Source organism: Eurosta solidaginis, chromosome 4, assembly GCF_040869045.1.
Source record: "Eurosta solidaginis isolate ZX-2024a chromosome 4, ASM4086904v1, whole genome shotgun sequence".
Taxonomy (NCBI): domain Eukaryota; kingdom Metazoa; phylum Arthropoda; class Insecta; order Diptera; family Tephritidae; genus Eurosta; species Eurosta solidaginis.
This window is the reverse complement of record NC_090322.1, coordinates 137,554,991-137,580,020: the sequence shown is the minus strand read 5'-3', so window position 1 is coordinate 137,580,020 and position 25,030 is coordinate 137,554,991. Positions and strand designations below refer to the sequence as shown.

The following is a 25,030-nucleotide window of genomic DNA, read 5'->3' as shown; positions in this document are numbered from 1 at the left end:
GGGTCTCTTAGAGCCGTAATAGAGGTTGAAGGTTAGCGCAAGGGCGCTTACATGGCTGCAGAGGCTACACCGTTGGTTCCAAAGTAATGGAAGGTGTATGGCCTGAAGTATACTACGCGACTCCAGAAATAAAACAGTAGAAACACTGGATAAAACTCGATTAAGCAGAAGCAGCGTCATTTTTTACATTGACACAATACTTGCACACATACATAAAGAAACTAGGGATCCCCGGCCTCGACAGCCAAATATGTGTGCGTTTACGGTGATGGGTTGGATACTTGAATTGGAAAATCTTAAGTATGTTGACCTAATTAACTTCCTTAACTGAACCCGAATTCACTAGAGTAATTCCGGTCAAAATGATGGCACTACCAAGGAATTGTGCCAGCACAGTGATGACTGAGCTATGCTTCAAAAACGAACTTTAAAAGCCACACATAAGGCTTGCACATAATCTTTGACACTTTGCAGCTTGCTTTCACGCTTCTCCTGATGAGCTGGACTTGTTGGAAGTTATCCATAGAACGGTATGTCCATAAGGATTGAGCAGAAAGATTTGATATCGGCGGGCGGGATACAGACAGTGTAGCCAAGCCAATTTTCGGGCTGGATGACATTTGCTGGGTCTGCTAGTTTATAATATTTAAAATTTAAGTTCTTAGTTAATAAAAAATACAAATAATGCATGGCTAAACCGCGCCGAAGCCGATTTTCTACCCTTATACTATTGTAGGCTTTTGCGGTAGCTCCATGGCAACCTGGTTTGTTTGGCTCCACAACTTTTGTTCCATTAGTCCTTAATTGGCATTCATGGAAAAAAGTGACAAATGCAATGACTCTATACTTTGATACCAAAGTTGAATTCTTGGATACCGATGCGGTTAGCACGATTGGGAATTGGCACCTTAGTGAGCCACTGTTCGCTGTTGCTTCCTACAGTCAAGAGCGTGGTGGTTCAATAACAATTTTTACTGATTCGGTAAGTCTTCAACCAAGTTGATTGTTGTTAACATAAAGAAAATGGCCTGTTTTTGCAATACAGGGTGAACCACAGCGTGATGTCACCTACCCAGTGCATCCTACATTACAAGTTTCTGCACTGGCATGGCATCCGGAAAAGATTTTGCTCGCAACCGGCTGGGAAAATGGTGATATCCATGTTTGGTTTGCTGGACACCGGGAATTTGCTAGCGTTCATGGTCCGCATAAGGGTGCAATTGTTTTATTGGACTTTAGCGAACAGGGTGGTCGCATGGTGACAGCCGATGCTATGGGTCTACTTACCGGCTGGCGTTGCGATGGTCAATATCAGTTTTTAACAATGTTTTCACATGATTTACGTGATGTTTTATTGCATATAACATTTCGGCGTACTATCGAGAGTGAGGTGCGCGAGGAAATGGTAAATTTGGCTAAAGCAGCTGTTGCGGGCGATGATGCCGCCCTGGATACGCTTACCAATTGGCGGCCACGTACAGCTGCACGGAGTATGACGCATGCAGGTGTAAAGGATAATCATTGTTTTTATGTGGGCACACAGAACGGGCTGATGTACTATATTAATCAGGGCGGCACTTGTATGGAGGTATTAAAGAATAATAGTGTGCCCGTTATGCAAATGCTTTGGCATCCGAAGAAGTAAGTTCTGTTGGCGTGGAACTAAATTTGTTTCCCTTAAAAAAGAAATATTTTTTATTTGCTTTAGAGATGCTGTGATTTGTTTAATGGAGGATATGACCATTGCCCTGTATTTGGTAGAGTCAACTGGGATACTAACTGAACTGGATCGGGTTAAGCTGAGCGGTCATTTATCTGGAAAGGGTGGCGCCATTTCATGGTCTGGTAATAGCTTGGCGATTATTACAGGTGAGCTCCAATTTAGACGACTGCCTATCCGTTGTATTTACACTAGCCTAGTGGCCTGTCTCGACGCTAAGCTTGTCATGGAATTCCAGATAGAAACGAATAGTAAAGGATACAACTGTGTAGAATACTATCTCCCGTGGTGTGAAAGAAGCTGGATTGCTGTTTTCAGCTCATGACAGAGTATTAGCATAAAAAGTGTTCGATGTTTTTTTCACCTGGTACCTTAACCTTTTATAAAAATCATTCGACAGTGCCGACTTAATCCTCTTATTAGCTCAATAAGAACCACGTCGCAATAGATTACGTATACTATGCCCAACGACGATTTCACTTGATCAGCTCAGCGATATTCCGACCAATATTTGATTTTTACCTCTGGGGGAGGTTTTAAGCCTTAAATTCTTTGATCACTGCTAGACTGAACCTCTTTCAGTGCGTCTTTCCCAATACTGATAGAGTTATAGGTGTTGCTTAGCTCCATTCTCGTGATATCGAAAGCTGCTTTCATATCGATATTATTACTGTTATTTGGGCTCAATGCATTGCGACCTCTGTTAATCTATTGTGTTTGACCTTTCAGTCTGCTTAGTGTTTATAAGTATTTCTTCAGACACTTTACATCACAAAGAGTCACGCCGCCTAGATGGGAGGGTCTCTGCCTTGCCAGAGCGATGCATTCGCAGAGTATGTGACCCGGCGTTTCATCTTCCAGATCACAAAAGCGACAGATTTGTGTATCGGATAAATGTAGCTTACTTAGGTTATATCATAGACTACAGTATCCCGCAAAGAGCTCGTATGTCCGCTTCGCTTAGGTTAATGAATTGGGCTGCATTTGTCCTGGGCATTCAATCCAGTGTCGATTGAACTTATTTGATGTCCAGTTACTTATGGTTTTCCTACTGTGTGCCTTTGTGAGTCCACAGAACGGCTCTGGATCATAGAACGTTGTTGTAGCTTCCTTCTTAGGTAGACTACATAGGAATGTCTTTGGCTTCCAGATCATCTACTTGTCTGCATTCATCCACTAGCTTAGAAGTAGTTGTGTAAGACTGCAAGGTACGTAAGGCTCGACATAACGGGGATGCTCCTCTTCGTAGACATTTTCTACCGTCAACTTCTATTTCAATCACTTCTGCATGAAAAATAGTGGGATATCATCCCATTGGCATCGATTTCTTCAAATTCGGCCCATATATACCAGCTCCAGTTTTTCCGAAATCAAAGTTTGATCCATCCATAAATAAGGCCTCCGACTCAGAATCAGTATATGGAATTGAAATTCCGCGAGATTCTAAGCGTAGGGGCCATTGCATCACGTAGTTACACTATGGGACGTTTTATGAATTTTCTTATTACCTTCATATGCCGTGTCTTGTTTCCGATATTTAGCTCAGAAATATTTTGAGGTCCTAGTGCAGCAATTGATTCCTATTTCTCTATAAGAGTAGGGAAGGGAGGAATTCCCACAAAGGCACTAAGTTCTTCCGCACGGAACATTCTCATTGCATCCGTTTTGCCAATACAAACTATTCAATACAATGTGCTTAATTTTGTTATTTCTGTTCTTTGCATGTTGTTCGGACACCAAACTAAAGAAGCATAGGTGACTATTGGCTTTACAATAGTATTAGATGACCAGTGTACCTTTTTGGGAAATAGCCCCAATATTTTGTCTTAGAGCCAAGTGCAGGGGAAGGAGGCTTCTGTTCAATGTAACCCGTTTTTATTTCGCTTCCACTAAAAATCGGATTTTGGTGCCACCCAGGGATAATTCTGGCGTGGAGAGTTTTCTTCTCCGGGTAAAAGGAGCTGGGCCTGTTCGAACAGGGCTTGTTGCATGACTGTAATGCAGATTACTGAGTCATCTCCATACCCTTGTATGTCAAATTCATTGGATTTCAGTAACTGAAGGATTTCATCTATGACTAGGACCTACAAGAGAGGCGAGAGTACATCCCCTTGAGGGCATGCTCTTGTGCCCACAATTGACTCAGTTGTTCATCTAGCTCGAAACTGAATTTTCTTCTCTTTAGCATGGATAGCACCCAGCGAATGATATTTGGGCTTATATCCTTGTCAATCCTTGCTTGTTTGACAGCTTGATGTTTCATCTTATTGAAAGCTCATGAGATTTGTGAATAAAAGCGGAGGGGGTTATATTTTTTTTCGTGAGCTATATCTGTCTCCGTGAATTTTGCTGACTGATAGGCAAATTGATTCCCAAACAGAGCGCGTTTTTTTTAGGTTGACCTCCCTTATGTGGTGATCCAAAATTTTCCCCATACCCTTTAGGAAAAAGCAACAGAGACTAGTTGGTCGATATGACGAGGGCAGTTGTTCGAGCAGTAGAGATGCTTTTTATAAGTTGGATAAGGCTGGAGCTATTTGGTTTATTCACTCCTATAACAGACAAGCATAGACCCTGTCCGGTCCTGGTGACTTGAATGGGCTGAAAATAGGCAAAGCCGATTGAACTCCCTTGACAGAGGTGAGCCTTATTGCTAGGCTTTTTTCTCTACCTTTATTGGTCGACAAATCTCCCATTATATGAGTGTAGATAGCTAGCTATACAGCCCGGAAAAATAGTTATACGTAGGAGCTTTCATGTCTTTTGGTGATGCTCAGCTGAGCTTCCATCTGTCTTTTTGTTTGTGTTCTCTAGAGGCATTTTGGAGTCGCGCCGCTGTTAGAAGATCATTAATTCTCTGACATTGCTCTCTACATATCGACATAAAGGCGTATGTTATCGATTTGGTTTTCATTATTCTTCTCTAAAAGTTGGTCGCCAGTACTTACCAGGCTTAACCCCTTTATGCGATATCACATCTCTTACCGCTTCGTGATGCTAGGTTTAAAACGCTTCTTTTGACACTTCCCGATATTTTTGGACGTGTTTTAGCAGTTGTGAGCTAAAGTAAAGATATAAACCTTTTTTAATTTTTTGTCAGGTGATCTTAGCGTTCGCATTTGGGATATTGAAAAAAGTGATAACTATCTGTTAAAAATGGATCTGCCTAGTACTGGTAAGTCCTACGCACGGCGGAGCCATGCAAGACATGGCGATATACAAACAATAAAAAAAATTCCATGTACTTAGCTTTTGTAAAATCATGTCGAAAGAGTACCAATCAGTTGATTTCCGGGCGTCACCTGTATGGTTCCGTCATGGTCTTAAGACTTACAAATATATTTACGTCTACAGATTGATAATTATATATGAAAAATCTTTGGGTTGAAAATTTTCTATTATCACAGCCGCATCCGTTCTGGCTTCGTCAAGTAGCCTTGATGCTAATGGTTCAAGTACAAATTTTTTCAGTAATGACAGCAGCGACAAATTATTAGCTAGCTCATTCAGCAATCGAAAATTACAACAACAAAAATTCATGCAACCAACAAACGAGCATTTCACTTGTCTCGCCCATAGTGTCGTCAATCAAACCCTCTGCGCTGGCACCAATCAAGGCAATCTCTATACATGGAAACGTCGTGCTGGACATTTCGATATGCCGGAGGATGCGTGGCAATTAACAAATATTTCAACAGTACGTGGCGCTGTTAAGCAATGTATTTGGGGCTTTAATGAATTGGCTAAACCATGCATGCTGATCAATTGTATTTCAAATGTTTATGTGCTAAAGGTAAGACTTTACTTTAAAAAGATAAGCAATGGAATAGAATGAGTGAATTGCAATCTGAAGGGTCATTTTGTGCATTGCTCGCACTCACGGCTTTATGCCTCTGCTTTTATTATCCTGTAAAGGTGTCTCGCTTCCCTTTTCACACACTCTTCTTGTCGCCCTCTCTTTTAACGGAGCCCTGAAGTCAGCGTCTTTTCTTTCGGTTTTAACGCGGCATTCTTCATCGTACCAGTTGTTTTGCGGCGGTCGGCGGTAACCAATTTTTCCTCGGCGGCAGAGTGAACTGCTTCAGAGATATGCTCCCACTGCTCTTGCATTTCATCGGGTTGACTTGTGTTCTCACAGAGCAGTTGTGAGAGGCGAATTGCGAAATCATTGGCAGTCTGTTGCGATTGCAGCCTTTCGACGTCTAGCTTTTCTTGTTGTATTTTTGTTCCTCGGTTTTAGCAGAGCAGAGCTGGGCGCGTATTTTGGCCAAGACGAGATATTGATCCGAGTCGATGGTAGGTACTCGGATCGTGCGCACATTTAAAATACTGCGACACGCCTGTCCGTCTGTGACAACGTGGTCGATCTGATTGCGTGTATTTCGATCGGGGACAGCCATATAGCTTGATGTATATTTTTATATCAGTTTAGCGTCTTCTAATATAAGGCAAACAAACTACGTGCCTGAGCTTCGAAGGAGATTTTGGGGACACAATAAGGTCGGAAGGTTGGTGCAAGGGTGCGGAAAGGACAAAACATACTATAAACAAGATGTTTCCAAATTAACGCAAGCGTCCGTTCTGCTGTTTACTGTATCGATCCAGAAATAGGTAGATGCTACAAATTGCCAAATCACTGTAGTTTCTTGCAGGTGGCATTGTAGCCGGGAAGAAATCTGTAGAAATACTGGAGAAAGTTGCAGTAGCGTCAATATATATTGTTGCAAATTTTATCAATTCTTAATTATTCTATACCTTCCGTTATGGTTCGAGTCGCTGAATTGCCAAATAATTAACTCAAATATGGTAGTGGTACTTCACATTTAAATTACTCTCGTACTTCACTTTCAATGTATAAAATCAAACTGATTGATTATTCCTCAGCTTGTGCTGCTATTTCTCCTAGGGTCTAAACTTTTCATGAGCAGCCTCCTGAAACAGTTGCTTACTTGTATCACATATTTGCTTTTTTAGCGATATACATGTATATGTGTGAGTAGTATCATTTCTCTTAGCTGATGATTATATAATATGTGACTGTTTGTCTTTCTTCTTCGCTCTTAGCTGCTGATAATATGTATGTGAAATATTATCTTCGCTCTTAGCTTTGCATAGAGCATATCTCCAAATTACTTGGTACTGCTGCCGAGGAAAAAATTGGTTACCGGCGACCACGGAAAAGCAACTAGTCTGATGAAGAATGCCGCCTTGAAGACAAAATAAAAGACGCTGCCTACAGGTCTACGTTAAAAGCGAGCGCAACAAGAGAGTGTTTGAATGCTACCCCGTGTTGAAAATGGAAGCGAAACGCCTTTTCTGGAAGAAAAAAACAAAGGCAGAAAGGGTGAGTGCGAGGAGCTTGAGCTGCTAGCAACTCGTACCAGGAATAACGCCCGAAAATTTTACAAAAAAATTCGGCGACAGACGGAAGGTTTTAAGTTCGGGCAAACTCTTGTAAGAACGAAAACGGCGACCTTGTAACCGATATCCAGAGAGTACTTAGATTATGGAGGAAACACTTCTCTGCTCTCCTAACAGGGATGAGGAACCCGATCCCGCAATCGATGATGATGGAATAAATGTCCCTCAACCCGATTATGACGAAGTTAGAATAGCATAAATCAGATTAAACAAGTAAGGAAGGCTAAGTTCGGGTGGAACCGAACATTACATACTCAGTTGAGAGCTGTGGAGACAAAGTAAGGGAAAATCACCATGTTGTAAAAAGAACCTAGGGTAACCCTGCAATGTGTTTGTACGACATGTGTATCAAATGGAAGGTATTAAAGAGTATTTTAAGAGGAAGTGTACCATAGTTCTATAGATGGACGCCATTTAGGGATATCGCCATAAAGGTGGACCAGGCCTGACTCTAGAATTTGTTTGTACGATATGGGTATCAAATGAAATGTGTTAATGATAATTTTAAAAGGGAGTGGACCTAAGTTCTATAGGTGGACGCCTTTTCGAAATATCGCCATAAAGGTGGACCAGGGGTGACTCTAGAATTTGTTTTGTACGATATGGGTATCAAATGAAACGTATTAATGAGTATTTTAAAAGGGCGTGGGCCTAAGTTCTATAGATGGACGCCGTTTCGAGATATCGCCATAAAGGTGGACCAGGGGTGACTCTAGAATTTATTTTGTACGATATGGGTATCAAATGAAACGTATTAATGAGTATTTTAAAAGGGCGTGGGCCTAAGTTCTATAGATGGACGCCGTTTCGAGATATCGCCATAAAGGTGGACCAGGGGTGACTCTAGAATTTATTTTGTACTATATGGGTATCAAATGAAAGGTGTTGATGAGTATTTTGAAAGGGAGTGGGCCTTAGTTCTATAGGTGGACACCTTTTCGGAATATCGTTATAAAAGTGGACCAGGGTTGACTTTAGAATGCGTGTGTACAATATGGGTATCAAACGAAAGGTGTTAATGAGTATTTTAAAAGGGCGTGGGCCTTAGTTCTATAGGTGGACGCCTTTTCGAGATATCGCCATAAAGGTGGACCAGGGGTGACTCTAGAATTTGTTTGTACGATATGGGTATCAAATGAAAGGTGTTAATGAGTATTTTAAAAGGGCGTGGGCCTAAGTTCTATAGATGGACGCCGTTTCGAGATATCGCCATAAAGATGGATCAGGGGTGACTCTAGAATTTGTTTGTACGATATGAGTATCAAATGAAAGGTGTTAATGAGTATTTTAAGAGGGTGTGGGCCTTAGTTCTATAGGTGGACGCCTTTTCGAGATATCGCCATAAATGTGGACCAGGGGTGACTCTAGAATTTGTTTGTACTATACGGGTATCAAATGAAAGGTGTTAATGAGTATTTTGAAAGGGAGTGGGCCTTAGTTCTATAGGTGGACACCTTTTCGGAATATCGTTATAAAAGTGGACCAGGGTTAACTTTAGAATGCGTGTGTACAATATGGGTATCAAGCGAAAGGTGTTAATAAGTGTTTTAAAACGGAGTGGGCCTTAGTTCTATAGGTGGACGCCTTTTCGGAATATCGTTATAAAAGTGGGCCAGGGGTGACTCTAGAATGCGTTTGTACAATATGGGTATCAAATGAAAGGTGTTAATATGTATTTTAAAATGGCGTGGGCTTTAGTTCTATAGGTGGACGCCTTTCCGAGATATCGCCATAAAGGTGGACCAGGGGTGACTCTAGAATTTGTTTGTACTATATGGGTATCAAATGAAAGGTGTTAATGAGTATTTTGAAAGGGAGTGGGCCTTAGTTCTATAGGTGGACACCTTTTCGGAATATCGTTATAAAAGTGGACCAGGGTTGACTTTAGAATGCGTTTGTACAATATGGGTATCAAACGAAAGGTGTTAATAAGTGTTTTAAAACGGAGTGGGCCTTAGTTCTATAGGTGGACGCCTTTTCGGAATATCGTTATAAAATTGGACCTGGGGTGACTCTAGAATACGTTTGTACAATATGGGTATCAAATGAAAGGTGTTAATGTGTATTTTAAAAGGGCGTGGGCCTTAGTTCTATAGGTGGACGCCTTTTCGAGATATCGCCATAAAGGTGGACCAGGGGTGACTCTAGAATTTGTTTGTACGATATGGGTATCAAATGAAAGGTGTTAATGAGTATTTTAAAAAGGCGTGGTCCTTAGTTCTATAGGTGGACGCCGAAATATCGCCATAAAGGTGGACCAGGGGTGACTCTAGAATTTGTTTGTACTATATGGGTATCAAATGAAAGGTGTTGATGAGTATTTTGAAAGGGAGTGGGCCTTAGTTCTATAGGTGGACGCCTTTTCGGAATATCGTTATAAAAGTGGACCAGGGGTGACTCTAGAATGCGTTTGTATAATATGGGTATCAAATGAAAGGTGTTAATGTGTATTTTAAAAGGGCGTGGGCCTTAGTTCTATAGGTGGACGCCTTTTCGAGATATCGCCATAAAGGTGGACCAGGGGTGACTCTAGAATTTGTTTGTACGATATGGGTATCAAATGAAAGGTGTTAATGAGTATTTTAAAAAGGCGTGGTCCTTAGTTCTATAGGTGGACGCCGAAATATCGCCATAAAGGTGGACCAGGGGTGACTCTAGAATTTGTTTGTACTATATGGGTATCAAATGAAAGGTGTTGATGAGTATTTTGAAAGGGAGTGGGCCTTAGTTCTATAGGTGGACGCCTTTTCGGAATATCGTTATAAAAGTGGACCAGGGGTGACTCTAGAATTTGTTTGTACTATACGGGTATCAAATGAAAGGTGTTAATGAGTATTTTGAAAGGGAGTGGGCCTTAGTTCTATAGGTGGACACCTTTTCGGAATATCGTTATAAAAGTGGACCAGGGTTAACTTTAGAATGCGTGTGTACAATATGGGTATCAAGCGAAAGGTGTTAATAAGTGTTTTAAAACGGAGTGGGCCTTAGTTCTATAGGTGGACGCCTTTTCGGAATATCGTTATAAAAGTGGGCCAGGGGTGACTCTAGAATTTGTTTGTACGATATGGGTATCAAATGAAAGGTGTTAATGAGTATTTTAAAAAGGCGTGGTCCTTAGTTCTATAGGTGGACGCCGAAATATCGCCATAAAGGTGGACCAGGGGTGACTCTAGAATTTGTTTGTACTATATGGGTATCAAATGAAAGGTGTTAATGAGTATTTTAAAAAGGCGTGGTCCTTAGTTCTATAGGTGGACGCCGAAATATCGCCATAAAGGTGGACCAGGGGTGACTCTAGAATTTGTTTGTACTATATGGGTATCAAATGAAAGGTGTTGATGAGTATTTTGAAAGGGAGTGGGCCTTAGTTCTATAGGTGGACGCCTTTTCGGAATATCGTTATAAAAGTGGACCAGGGGTGACTCTAGAATGCGTTTGTATAATATGGGTATCAAATGAAAGGTGTTAATGAGTATTTTAAAAGGGCGTTGGCCGTAGTTCTATATGTGGACGCCTTTTCGAGATATCGCCATAAACGTCGACCAGGGGTGACTCTAGAATGTGTTTGTACGATATGGGTATCAAATTAAAGGTATTAATGAGGGTTTTAAAAGGGAGTGGCCCTTAGTTGTATATGTGAAGGCGTTTTCGAGATATCGACCAAAATGTGGACCAGGGTGATCCAGAACATCATCTTTCGGGTACCGCTAATTTATTTATATATGTAATACCACGAACAGTATTCCTTCCAAGATTCGAAGGGCTTTTGATTTCGCCCTGCAAAACTTTTTCATTTTCTTCTACTTAATATGGTAGGTGTCACACCCATTTTACCAAGTTTGTTTCTAAAGTTATATTTTGCGTCAATAGACCAATACAATTACCATGTTTCATCCCTTTTTTCGTATTTGGTATATAATTATGGCATTTTTTCATTTTTCGTAATTTTCGATATCGAAAAAGTGGTCGTGGTCATAGTCGGATTTCGGCCATTTTTTACACCAATACAAAGTGAGTTCAGATAAGTACGTCAACTGAGTTTAGTAAAGATATATCGATTTTTGCACAAGTTATCGTGTTAACGGCCGAGCGGAAGGACAGACGGTCGACTGTGTATAAAAACTGGGCGTGGCTTCAACCGATTTCGCCCTTTTTCACAGAAAACAGTTATCGTCCTAGAATCTAAGCCCCTACCAAATTTCACAAGGATTGGTAAATTTTTGTTCGACTTATGGCATTAGAAGTATCCTAGACAAATTAAATGAAAAAGGGCGGAGCCACGCCCATTTTGAAATTTTCTTTTATTTTTGTATTTTGTTGCACCATATCATTACTGGAGTTGAATGTTGACATAATTTACTTATATTCTGTAAAGATATTAACTTTTCTTTTAAAATTTGAATTAAAAAAAAAAATTTTTTTAAAGTGGGCGTGGTCGTTCTCCGATTTTGCTAATTTTTTTTAAACAGGCATATAGTAATAAGTGTAACGTTCCTGCCAAATTTCATCATGATATCTTCAACGACTGCCAAATTACAGCTTGCAAAACTTCTAAATTACCTTCTTTTAAAAGTGGGCGGTGCCACACCCATTGTCCAAAATTTTACTAGTTTTCTATTCTGCGTCATAAGTTCAACTCAACTACCAAGTTTCATCGCTTTATCCGTATTTGGTAAGGAATTATCGCACTTTTTCGATTTTTCGAAATTTTCGATATCGAAAAAGTGGGCGTGGTTATGTCCGATATCGTTCATTTTAAATAGCGATCTGAGATGAGTGCCCAGGAACCTGCATACCAAATTTCATCAAGATACCTCAAAATTTACTCAAGTTATCGTGTTAACGGACAGACGGACGGACGGACGGACATGGCTCAATCGAATTTTTTTTCGATACTGATGATTTTGATATATGGAAGTCTATATCTATCTCGATTCCCTTATACCTCTACAACCAACCGTTATCCAATCAAAGTTAATATACTCTGTGAGCTCTGCTCAACTGAGTATAAAAACAATAAGGCCGTGGGCGCTGATGGATTGCCTGCTAGCTATTCAAATACGGAGGCGAGGAGTGGGTAAGGTGCATGCCTTAGCTTCTTTGCGAAATATGGCCGGACGAGTGCATGTCCGACGATTAGGTCCTGTCATCGACTAGATTTTCACAATGCGCCAACTCTTGGAAAAACCCCGCGAAAAAAAATCGACACACATCAACTCTCCGCCTATTGTCTATATGCCGCTATGTTTGAATTTTGTTTCCCCCGCAAAACTTATATGGCTGTGCAAAATGGCGTTGAGCAACACCATCAGCTCAATCAGAATCGGGAAGGACCTCTCCGAGCCGTTCGAAACTAAACGAGGTTTCAGACAGGGTGACCCCCTATCGTGCGATTTCTTTAATTTCATGCTGGAGAAACCTATACTAGCTGCAGAACTTCACCGCTCTGGAACGATATACTATAAAAGCGTGCAATAAATGGCATATGCTGATGGCATTGATATCATCAGCCTGAACATCCGCACCGTAAGTTCTGCTTACTCCAAACTGGTAAAAAGCGGTAAAGATGGGTTTGATGGTGAATGAGGACAGAACGAAGTACCTGCTGCCATCGAGCAAAGAGTCAGCGCATATACGCCTTGGCAACCACGCTTCTGTTGACAGCCATATTTTCGAAATAGACTTCGTTTATTTGGGAACCAGCATTAACACTAACAACAACGTCAGCTCTGATATCCAGCGAAGAATCACTGTTTGGACTAGGTAGACAATTGAAAAATAAAGTCCTCTCTCGGCAAGCGAAGATCATGCTATACTAGTCACTTATCGTACCCGTGTTGCTATATAGTGCAGAAGCATGGACCATGACACCATCAGATGAAGCTGTTCTGGGAGTGTTCAAGAGAAAAGTTCTTAGAAGGATTTATGGACATTTACGCGTTGGCGTTGGCGATTTAATGATGAACTGTACAAGCCGTACGCAGACATGAACATAGTCCAGCGAATTAAAACGCAGCGGCTACGCTGTCTAGGCCATGTTATGCGAATGAAAGATGACGCCACGGCTAAGAAAGTATTTTTATCGGAAACCGTCTATGGAAGAGATGAAGGGGGCGACTCCCACTCCGCTGGAATGACCGATTTAAACTCCCTTGGTGTGACCAATTGGCATAGTGAGGAAGCGACTGGCGCGCCTTGTTGGACGGCCATAACCGTTTTAACGCTTAAACGCCAATTAAGTAAATAAGGGAGGCTTAGCTTTGCTGTTTACATGTATGTGTGGCTGCTTACTTTGCTGTGTTGTGTATTTGTGCAGAGTAGTGTCGTATCGAAACTGCTAATATTCGCCATAATATATTGTTAGACAGGCGGTGGTAGATAGGAAACTACATACCCCGACAGCAGCACTGCATGCCGTTCTACACATTCCACCTGTATATGGGGATGAGATTTTCTACATTGCTTTAAGAGCACAAGAGAAAATCCGACTGTTTCAATAAGCTGAAACTATAGCGAGGTTGATGCTAGAGCGGTGAGAGCCGCAGAAAAATTTAATAGAATATTTGTGTAATGGGAGCATCTTAAACATGCTATAGCTTAGTTCGAATAGGCAACAGTGCAAGATGGAATCAGCTTTTCTAGGTTTTTAGATTCTACCTAGGCAAATTTAGATTTTAGATTAATAGAGAAAAATGTTGCTCTCTAATACCCAACAGGAACAACCACTCCTATCAGTACACACACGCGATATTTGGGCTGTTCAACGCAATGCCAAAGCTATCTACATCGAGCATGCGGTCGGCAAGCATTCACTCGTACAAGCAGACTTTGCTATTACTGCCTTAGCGCTAAACCAGTTAAATTTGATTATCAGTAATGGACGTGTTATTTCGGCTTATAATATTGAGAAAGTCCAAAAACCGGATAATTATAAAGTGGATGCCTATGGAGATGACAGCACAGCCGATAGCAATGATAAGGATACGAACTTGAATGTTAAATTAATACAAAGTTTTAATGCAGAGTGTTTGGGTTTACATATACAAAATCAGAATATATTTTGTTTGACCTCGAACGAGGTTGTAATATATTCCATTGGTGGAGTGATGCTAAATAGTATATTAGCCAATGGCAATGAAGGTAAGTAAGGTGTACAAAAATGCAATAAGCAGTCCATTCACGATTGTTCACGCAAACTACAAACAACCCCTACTGATTACTATAGAGAGCCAATTTTCGATTTTATTCTACACAGACACTACCTTTTACTATCAGTACCACTACCACTCCACTATCCTTGTGACTATATTTATCACTATCCCTATTACTATCCCTATCCCTATCACTAACCCATTAGTATTTATAAACGGACTACAATCGTGATGGCTTTTATTTTTCCAACTTTGACTGTATTTCCTACAGCATTCTCACCTCATGTTCTCTTAAAGGCAAAGTTATTGGAATGGACCTCACCGGTGTGTATTTGAGTGTTTTCACAATGAATGGTTTTGTTAAGGCCTATGATGTTTCCCGACATGATCCGAAACTAATGTTTCCTGGAAAATCTGGTTATGATTTATTTGATGATTTTGGTGAAGTAATTTTGGTGAAATGTAATACAGCTGGTACACATTTAGCTGTCGTGATCGCTAGTCGCAGTTTTGTGCCAAAACCCATCATTTACTGTTGGAATTTCGAACGTAACCAATTAATGGAACACAATCTTGCTGGCAGTACAAGGTAATGCATTTTTATTATTTCCTTCTCGAAAGATTCTTGCATTACTTAAGGAGTTCAACCATCAGGCCCACTTAGAGAATATAATGTTTATGCGAGTCGAGGTTGAATACGTTTGCCGAAACTGAGACGCTCGGAAAGAGCGATGAATCTACATTCTTCACCTAAAGGATACAGCTTGTCTAAAAGTCTGAACATCGGCAATAGACGTTTGAAACCGACTTTCATATCTTGGTTTTTTTTATAGCGACTAAATGACGGATGGTGGATATGAGTGCAGCACGATCAGTACGATGGCTCATATGTACTCTAAAAATAAGTTCGAGGAGCTATCTAGCGGAAAGTTAAAGCAGGACTATCACCGAGAAAGTCGTCATGTTCATAACGGAGGCGTGAGTGGGTGCGTTAACGCCCCGGGCAAAGCAACAACAGAATTTTAGAAACAGAATTTTATGAATTAGAAGATAGTTTTTCTAAGCGGGGTCGCCCCTCAGTAGTGATTTGGCAAGAGCACTCCAAATGTATTTCTGATCCGGAATCGACGCAAATTGGAAGAGAAGCTCGGCCTATAATCTCTTTGGAGGTTATCATGCCTTACATTATTATTTTTATTCCTTCCCATTTGCACAGTTTCAAAAAATGTACTTGTTGGTATCCGGCACCATGACACCTTTACAGCTTACATTAAACTTTGCTAAAATTTTATGAGTTTAACTCTTCTTTGGAAGCTTACCTTGAATCTTAGGGAACAACCCACTTGGAAACGTTTTTCGTCCGTACCGAATCGCTAGGTGGTAACGATCATCATCATCGTTAATTGCCTTAGCGATTTCGGCCGTTTCGTAACAAGTCACGCCAGCTGCTCCTGTTTCACGATAATGGACGTCAATTGGGAGCAACCAAGAGAGGTTAAGTCTTCCTTCACATACCTCTTCTGACATAGTGCAAGTCTCCCCCTTCCTCTGCCTTTCTGAAGTGTGTATTGAAATACTTTCTTGGCCGGAGCGTTTTCGTCCATTCGTATATCACCACTTAGCCAGCGAAGCCTTTGGGCTTTTATTCGCTACACAATCTACATATCTGCCTAACACTATGAGCTCATCACTATACCTCCTTCGCTACTCGCCGTCGATATGACGACGAGAACCATAAATCTTGCGCAGAACTTTTCTCTCTAACAGTGCAATAGCCATTTCATCTTCTCTCGAATACCGTCCATGATTTCAAGCCGTAAATCAAAGCAGAGTGTATATGATAAAGTAACGAAAAGACATACATTGATCTTGGATATTTACTTTGAAGAGTTGGATACTTCACGATATATTTGAGATATCCCTTCGTCCCCAAAATTCTGGGCAGCTGAACATAAAGTTACTGTATGCTTCCACCTCATCCAGGCTGTGCCGCATTGTGAGGCGCACCGCATGGACTCCCATCGAACAGAGCCTTTAACACCTCAATTACCACCGATAGATGAACTTTGGTAAACCTTTCGCTAAGTGCTTGGAGTCAAGAACGGGCCTTAAGCGCCTCGTCACCTGGCTAAAAATAATGTCAGCCAAGCGTTTTCATAGCGAACTAGAGCAGCAGAATCCTAAAGTCTACTACCAGCCACGTTCAGTTCGCAATTGCCTGTTTTGGCCAAGTGATCAACGTGAGAGTTGGGAGAGATGTCCCTATGCTCTTGCAGCCAGATAACTTTAATAAAAAATTAGTTTGATACTATTGCGAGTAAGGTCAAGCAATACCTTTGACTCATTATGGCGAAGTTTAGCACTTTGATAGGCGCCAGACTATCTCAATTAATATTAAATTCCTGAACAGTTAAACAGGAGCAGGAGCTACCGCTCAGTAGTATGGCCTACTAGGAAAAAAGACGAAGTTATATTCTATGGCCATTTCACTCACGATGTAAGCCTGGTATATCTTGAAGATTGCATTTCGTATAGCTGTTGTACGAAGCGAGTCGCATTCTTTTAACAAGCGTCAATCACTGCTCCGCTTCCATCTTCTGTAGAAGAAGTATCTAGCGCTGTCTACCAGACCCGATTGTTATATATATATGAGAAATGGACAGCGCCGGCGGTACCCTCTCGTAAACAGAACCACCTCCATTTTGCTTGGGGTGATAGCTTTAAAGCATGCTAGTATCGTCTGGGGTCGAAAATTCTACCAATCCAATGGCTTAGATAACATGGGACATATAAATTTCTCTTTATTTTATATTTGTCATAGGTTAGGTTAGGTGCCATGGTCCCTTTTGCTATATTTATACTCCTCTGGCAACACGGTGTTTATACGGAGTATCTTCAAACCAAATTTCACTAACAGGCTTTTTTGGTAATTCAGATCTTTGAACAAAGTTTTCACTTTACGCTAAGTATTATAGTCATGCAGATACCGTGGTTACGGATATACACAAATGGAGTTTTGTATTTGTATGGTAGGTGCCACAACCCTTCTTTCAATCAAACCCCAACATTCGTTAACGCTTTGATATTGTCAATATAGGCTATAGGCTAATTTCCAGTAATATCAATTAATCGGTACACAAGATATACGATATGGAAATCAAATTCGAAGGGAGGGGGGGGGGGGGGCTATTGTTTTTTCCAATACCTCCCCTGATTTAATATCAATGTTGTGCATCTGCCTGCCAAGTATTACTACATACAACCCTCAGTTATATTACATTCAATTATTGCTGTATATATCAGATGTTACACTGATGAGCTCTATTTCCTACAAATTGGTGCATATTTTATCCAAATCGTCAAAACTGCGCGTACAAAAATGGAGTTGAAAACTTTGCGTGTGGCGTTATTTATATATAGATAGATATTTAGCAATTTTCCTCTGACCATCTCTTAGTAACCCTTACTACGGATATGGCCCAGAAGGTATACTTATCGAACATGAATGGAAGCAAAAAGAACCAAACTCCGATGGAACGATTCAGTGCTTTATCCAGTGGAAGGACCAATAAGAAAACTGTGTGATTTCGCGCCAATTAATAAAAAAATACCTGCATCTCGTATTGAATATTTTTTCTTACACTAGTATCCTAGAACAAGATTATAATTGCAGTACAAAGCTTTATAGCCTCCGCAACCTAATTATCAACGTAAGGGGAATTCTATTACAATGATGAATGTATCATACACATACTTAGCAGGCGAGACTCTGGTGAGTCCAGATAGATAGATAAAAAATAAAATAAATGTAAGGAGCGATAACCTCCGAAGAGACCTAAGGCCGAGCTTCTCTTCCAATTTGCGTCGTGCTTCTCTTGATTTTCCCTACAAATTGGCCGGACGGGACTTACATGTTTTATGCCGACTCCGAACGGCATCTGCAAGGCAGATGACTTTTCACTGAGAGCTTTCCATGGCAGAAATACACCCGGAGCGCTTGCCAAACACTGCCGAGGGGCGACCCCGCTTAGAAAAATTTTCTTCTAATTGAAAAACCTTATATCTAAAATTTTGTTGTTGCACGCTACCATCACACCACGGTGGCCGCCAAGATAGATAGATAATTAATTGAGGATCGCACTGCGACCATAAGTCTATTGTGCCCTCAGCTTCTTCACAGTACCTCCTCCAAGCCGACATCTCTGATGAACCCTAGCAGTTCACCTGGCTTGAGGGATTTAATGTGAGAATGCTCTGGCCAGGTGAGCCCATAAACTTTGCCCTTCGTCTTGAGATTGCGTCACACTCCAGGAGGATATGATCCGCCGTTTTCGCTGATCGATCATAAAATCGGCATGTTTTGTTCGATAGTATGCCCAGCTTCTGCATGTGCAGGCCCGACGAGGGGGGGGGGATTCCCTCCGGGCCCGGGGTTTCTCAGGAGGCCCGCGATTTAGAGGAACTAAGACATTTTTTTTAATCCAGGAGAGTCTTTAGTTGTTCCATGTGCAAATTTTAAGCCGAATTTCAAAAGCAACGAATATTGATAATGATTTTTGGCCTGGGCCTGAGGAGACAATAAAAACATCAAATAAAAATGTGTTTCTCAGGGGGCCCGCGATTTAGAGGTACTAAGACATTTTTTTTAATTCAGAAGAGTCCTTAGTTGTTCCATTTGCAAAATTTAAGCCGAATTTCAAAAGCAACGAATATTGATAAAAATAAAAACATCAAACAAAAATGTAAGTTTACATGAATCCGAAATCGTAAAGTTTTCGTGGTGACACTGATGAAGGTTCATCTTCAAAAAGTCTTCCAACAATACCCTGAATCGAAGTCCAGATTATTTAAACGACTTCGATATCGTTACCGTGAATAATGAGTTTTTGCGATCTGAAGAAGTCAACGAAATACATCGTCGAGGTCATCAAAAGTATCCTGTTATTTCTCCACGTGATTGTCATGACGAGGCATTTCATATCTCGCTGTTAAACAGAATCTTGTCAAATGGAGATAAAGTGGAGCGTGACTGGTTGGTGTGGAGTGTCAGTAGCAATGCTTTTTATTGCCTACCATGTCATTTTTTAAGCACCAATGCTTTAAATCGACCTAAAATTTGTTGTCCTGTCGGATATTCGAAATTCCAGGTGTGGAAGAAGCTATACGATAAACTGCCATCACACGAAAATACTCAAGATCACATTAAATGTTATATTCAATGGCGATCCTTACAAAATCTAATTCAAACGGAGGCTACAATTGATACGCTTACCAATGAACAGCTAATCACTGAAACTCAAAAGTGGAAAGAAATTTTATATATAATTTTGGACACTATTTTATTTTTGGGTGAAAGAGACCTAGCTTTCAAAGGCGAAATTATATATCTTGGTGAAAGAAACAATGGACACTTTTTGGGCGTCTAAGATCTCATAAGCCATTATGATCCGATACTTAGATATCATTTGGAGAAAGTTAGGATTTCACAACAGCAGCGCAAACGTTTACAAGTTCACTATCTTTCCCCAGACATTCAGAACAAGTTTATAGAAATTTATGCAAAGCACGTGAGGGAAACTATATTAGATCAAGGCAAGAAAGCCAAGTATTTTTCTATTATCGTTGATGCTATGCCTGATGCTAGTCACGTTGAACAGACTACGTTCATTTTGCGCTGACTCCATTTCAATTCGAAAGGAACAAATTTTACAATTCAAGAACGGTTTTTGGCTTTCGTGAATTGTGACCAAAAAACCAGGCATGCTTAACGAACGAAACGATATCATTTCGTTACGATAATCAACGTTAATAAACGAAACGAAGTCATTTCGTTTCGTTTATTAACGTTAAGAACGTCAAATTAACGTTAATTTCACGATCTTAACGTTAATAAACGAAACGAAGTGACTTCGTTTCGTTTATTAACGTTGATTATCGTAACAAAATGATATCGTTTCGTTCGTTAAGCATGCCTGCAAAAAACTGGTCAGAAAATCGCTGATCCAATTTGCCATATTCTAGGTAAACATGAAATCCCATTAAAAGATTGTCGTACACAAGGGTACGATAACGGCGCCAATATGAAAGGAGCTTACAACGGAGCACTACGTCACATTCTCGACAAAAACTCGAATGCTGATTACTCCCCTTGTGCAACCCACAGTCTCAATTTATGTGGTGTTGATGCTGCAGAATGTTGTACGGCTGCAATAATTTTCTTCGGAGTTCTACAAAAATGTTTTACTATTTTCAGCAGCACTCCACAACGATGGGATATCCTCAAAAAAATGTACCGAGCTCTCTTCATAGTCTTTCAGCCAAAAGCCGAATTTGACTGCGCAACCATATGGCGATGTTACGGGTATTCTCAAGTACGTCACAAGTAGTGACTAACATTAATGAAAGAAACGTCGTCCTCCAAGCTAGAGACGCCACCATAGATGTTGAGATCCGACATCTAGATGCCTTATTAGCTGATTTGAAGTTGATCAGGAGCCAATGGGAAACAATTTTAAAGGAATGCAAAACAGTTGCTATTCAATTGAACATCTCGCCAAAGTTTCCGGACATTCGAAAGAGAAAATCCAAAAGACGTTCTGAAGATAATTTAAATGAGATCATTACGGATGATTCAGAGTCTGATTTTAAAAACAATGCATTCCTGGTGATCGTTGATTCGGTAATCACTGGCATTAATGCTTTCAGTAATGCAGCTATGAGAAATTTGAGCGAAACGTTTTCCTTTTTGTGGCAATTTGAAGACATGGATGAAACTATGGTTCGGGGGAGCGCAGCAAAATTTGTCTAAAAATACAAGTCGGACATTTCTCAGAGCTTAAAATGTGAAATAATTCACTTGAAACACATTTACGAAGCAAATTTTGATAAATTGGAATTGCTAAATTCCATCTATGTTCAAAATTTGTATTGGATTTTCGCCAACATTTGTCTTGCTTTACGTATCTTTTGCACTATACCTGTCACTGTAGCTGGTGCAGAACGTTCCTTCAGCGTCCTTTCAAGAATCAAAAACTTTCATAGATCGTGTTCATCTAAAGAGCGAGTTTCAGGACTTGCCATGCTTTGTGTTGAATCCGTTTTGGCAAGACAGTTAAATTTTGAAATTATTATAAAAAATTTTGCAGCGAAAAAAGCAAGTAAAGCCACTCCTTGATATTCGAACTTTCTATATTGAATAATTAAAATTTATAATCATCATTAAATTTATCAGAAATGTATTAAAATGTTACCAAATAACTAAAAAAGATTATTTGAAACTATTGTTGTTTGTTATTGTGGCGGTTAAAAGAGAATTTTATTTTTATTATTATACGGTACAATAAAATAGTATAAATAGTAAATATTCTGTGTTAATTTTATTGTCAGCTCTTAGTCCAAAAATCATTTAGTTGATGTGGCAAACATTTTCTGTACTCAGTTGAGCAGAGCTCACAGAGTATATTAACTTTGATTGGATAACGGTTGGTTGTACAGGTATAAAGGAATCGAGATAGATATAGACTTCCATATATCAAAATCATCAGGATCGAAAAAAAATTTGATTGAGCCATGTCCGTCCGTCCGTCCGTTAACACGATAACTTGAGTAAATTTTGAGGTATCTTGATGAAATTTGGTATGTAGGTTCCTGAGCACTCATATGAGATCGCTATTTAAAAATAACGATATTGGACTATAACCATGCCCCTTTTTTCGATATCGAAAATTTCGAAAAACCGAAAAAGTGCGATAATTCATTACCAAAGACGGATAAAGCGATGAAACTTGGTAGGTGAGTTGAACTTATGACGCAAAATAGAAAATTAGTAAAATTTTGGACAATGGGCGTGGCACCGCCCACTTTTAAAAGAAGGTAATTTAAAAGTTTTGCAAGCTGTAATTTGGCAGTCGTTGAAGATATCACGATGAAATTTGGCAGGAACGTTACTCCTATTACTATATGTATGCTTAATAAAAATTAGCAAAATCGGAGAATGACCACGCCCACTTAAAAAAAAAAATTTAAAGTCAAATTTTAACAAAAAATTGAATATCTTTACAGTATCTAAGTAAATTATGTCAACATTCAACTCCAGTAATGATATGATGCAACAAAATACAAAACTAAAAGAAATTTTTAAAATGGCGTGGCTCCGCCCTTTTTCATTTAATTTGTCTAGAATACTTTTAATGCCATAAGTCGAACAAAAATTCACCAATCCTTATGAAATCTGGTAGGGGCTTAGATTCTAGGACGATAACTTATTTCTGTGAAAAAGGGCGAAATCGGTTGAAGTCACGCCCAGTTTTTATACACAGTCGACCGTCTGTCCTTTCGCTCTGCCGTTAACACGATAACTTGAGCAAAAATCGATATATCTTTACTGAACACAGTTCACGTACTTATCTGATCTCACTTTGTATTGGTATAAAAAATAGCCGAAATCCGACTATGACCACGCCCACTTTTTCGATATCGAAAATTATGAAAAATGAAAAAAATGCCAAAATTCTATACCAAATACGAAAAAAGGGATGAAACATGGTAATTGGATTGGTTTATTGACGTAAAATATAACCATAGAAAAAACTTTGTAAAATGGTTGTTACACCTACCATATTAAGTAGAAGAAAATGAAAAAGTTCTGCAGGGCGAAACAAAAACTCTTGAAATCTTGGCAGGAATACTGTTCGTGGTATGGCATATATAAATAAATTAGCGGTACGCGACAGATGATGTCCTGGGTCACCCTGGTCCACATTTTGGTCGATATCTGGAAAATGCCTTCACATATACAACTACCACCACTCCCTTTTAAAACCCTCATTAATACCTTTAATTTGATACCCATATCGTAAAAACACATCCTAGAGTCACCCCTGGTCCACCTTTATGCGATATCTCCAAAAGGCGACCACCTATAGAACTAAGGCCCACTCCCTTTTAAAAAGACTCATTAACACCTTTCATTTGATACCCACATTGTACAAACGCATTCTAAAGCAGGGGTGACTACGAGCTTTATACTTTATATATAAAAAAATTCTGACGTGTACATGAAAATCGCCGATACACGTGTATTTTTATTTTCTCTCCATTTTCCGAAAAAGTATATTTGGTTCATAGGACAGAACTAAAGCTCTTGTTTGTAACGCAGTGTAATGATTCATGAATGAGACGTCATTAATTCAAGTTAATGAAATGCATTAGTGGATTTTTTATAGGGGGCCCGTAAATTGTTTAGTCCCGGGCCCGGATTTTCTCTCTACGGCCCTGTGCATGTGGATGTTCAGTCTACAGTGTCCTGTAAGAATAGCTGTTAGGATTCTTCGGTTATCTTTCGAGAGGCCTATCAATGCCCTATATCGAGTTGCGCTGTAACCCCCTAACAGTAATTTAGATTGTCTCAGGTCTGGCATATTGTGCCCTCTCTTCTAATAATAAATGCCCCCTAATTTCTTGCGGGCCTACTGGCAAGAACGGCTCGGGACCAATGGGTCGTGTCGTTGCTGCCTCTCTGGCCAGACTATCCGCCTGCTCATTACCAACAACAGTAGTTCGTTGTGTGCTCCTAGTCGATTTAGCTTTTCAACGCACTCAAGGACCAGTGCTGACTCCAAGTTTCTCAGGTTCAATGTGGTCATATTATATAGTTCCCGGTGCTGCTTAATAACATACCGAATCTAGATCCGATAGGGGACCATCAATACCGATAACACTCCCTAATTCCTTCGGGGATTTTATTTATCGCTACAACAGGATCACTAATCTACTTTTACTCAGACTACATAAATACTATTTTATTTTAGCATACCTGTCAATATTTTTTGGGATACTGATGAGTCGCGTCTTCTGGCAATTGAAGTGAAATCAATGCAACCAAATCAAGAGCAAAAGCAACCAGCTAACTCCAACAAAAACAACAGCGGTAGTAATAGTATTGAGTCAGAAGTTTTGGTTCTCTTCTTTTCGGACAAAAATAAATTGAGTGTACTAGAGACGCGTCCTCTGGGATCTGGTGAGCAAATGATTAATCTTTGCGTACCAAATGTGGTGAGTATTCGCAATAAAGAAAATGTAGCATACCATTTCTATGTAAGTACCTACGAAATATTTTTTTTTTATCTGCAGATAACCTTGGATATAAATATCGTTAAAGAGCGACCTTTGCAAGACTTTGCCGATCTCACCAAATGTGACACAAACTTACGAAAAATTGTTTTGAATTTTAGGCTGCACATTGCTGAGGGTAATATGGACTTAGCTTATCGTTGTATACGTTCGCTACAATCGCCAACAATATGGACAAATTTAGCAAAGATGTGTGTACAAACAAGTCGTTTGGATGTGGCTAAAGTTTGTATGGGCCATTTGGGCAAAGCACGATCGGTTTGCGCTCTACGGCATGCAATGGAAGATGATGATCTAGAAGAAGAGGCTAAAATAGCTGTACTTGCTATTGAATTGGGTATGCATGAGAAGGCAACGGAATTGTATAAAACATGTGGAAGGTACGACTTACTGAATAAAATGCTGCAATCGTGTGGAAAAATTGACGAGGTAATTAGTTGAGCACAAAAGCTACCTTTTAATATATTAAAGGGAGAAAAAATAAACCTTGAGTAAAGAGGTAAAGGAAGAGGGAGCTGTGGACATAATTCATTTTTTTGGGCCCCGATACACAGCGACATTAATTTGCGACATCGATTGTGCTTGATCTTTCAGCCTATTACCGTAT

At 40.0% G+C, this 25,030-nt stretch overlaps 1 protein-coding gene across 3 annotated transcripts in view; it reads left to right on the top strand.

Annotated features, from left to right (window-relative positions):
- The window catches only part of rempA (intraflagellar transport protein rempA), a 77,888-nt gene that overhangs the window by 27,247 nt on the left and 25,611 nt on the right, over positions 1 to 25,030 (top strand). For 2 of the 3 annotated variants that reach the window (XM_067783016.1, XM_067783018.1), the window contains exons 2-10: positions 737 to 982; positions 1,046 to 1,641; positions 1,709 to 1,869; positions 4,821 to 4,895; positions 5,128 to 5,513; positions 13,858 to 14,281; positions 14,590 to 14,881; positions 24,102 to 24,345; positions 24,424 to 24,852. In XM_067783016.1, the coding sequence (XP_067639117.1) occupies positions 737 to 982; positions 1,046 to 1,641; positions 1,709 to 1,869; positions 4,821 to 4,895; positions 5,128 to 5,513; positions 13,858 to 14,281; positions 14,590 to 14,881; positions 24,102 to 24,345; positions 24,424 to 24,852 (2,853 nt within the window). Of the gene's footprint in view, positions 1 to 708; positions 983 to 1,045; positions 1,642 to 1,708; positions 1,870 to 4,820; positions 4,896 to 5,127; positions 5,514 to 13,857; positions 14,282 to 14,589; positions 14,882 to 24,101; positions 24,346 to 24,423; positions 24,853 to 25,030 lie in introns of all 3 variants that reach the window. The other variant, XM_067783017.1, reaches the window with a different exon arrangement.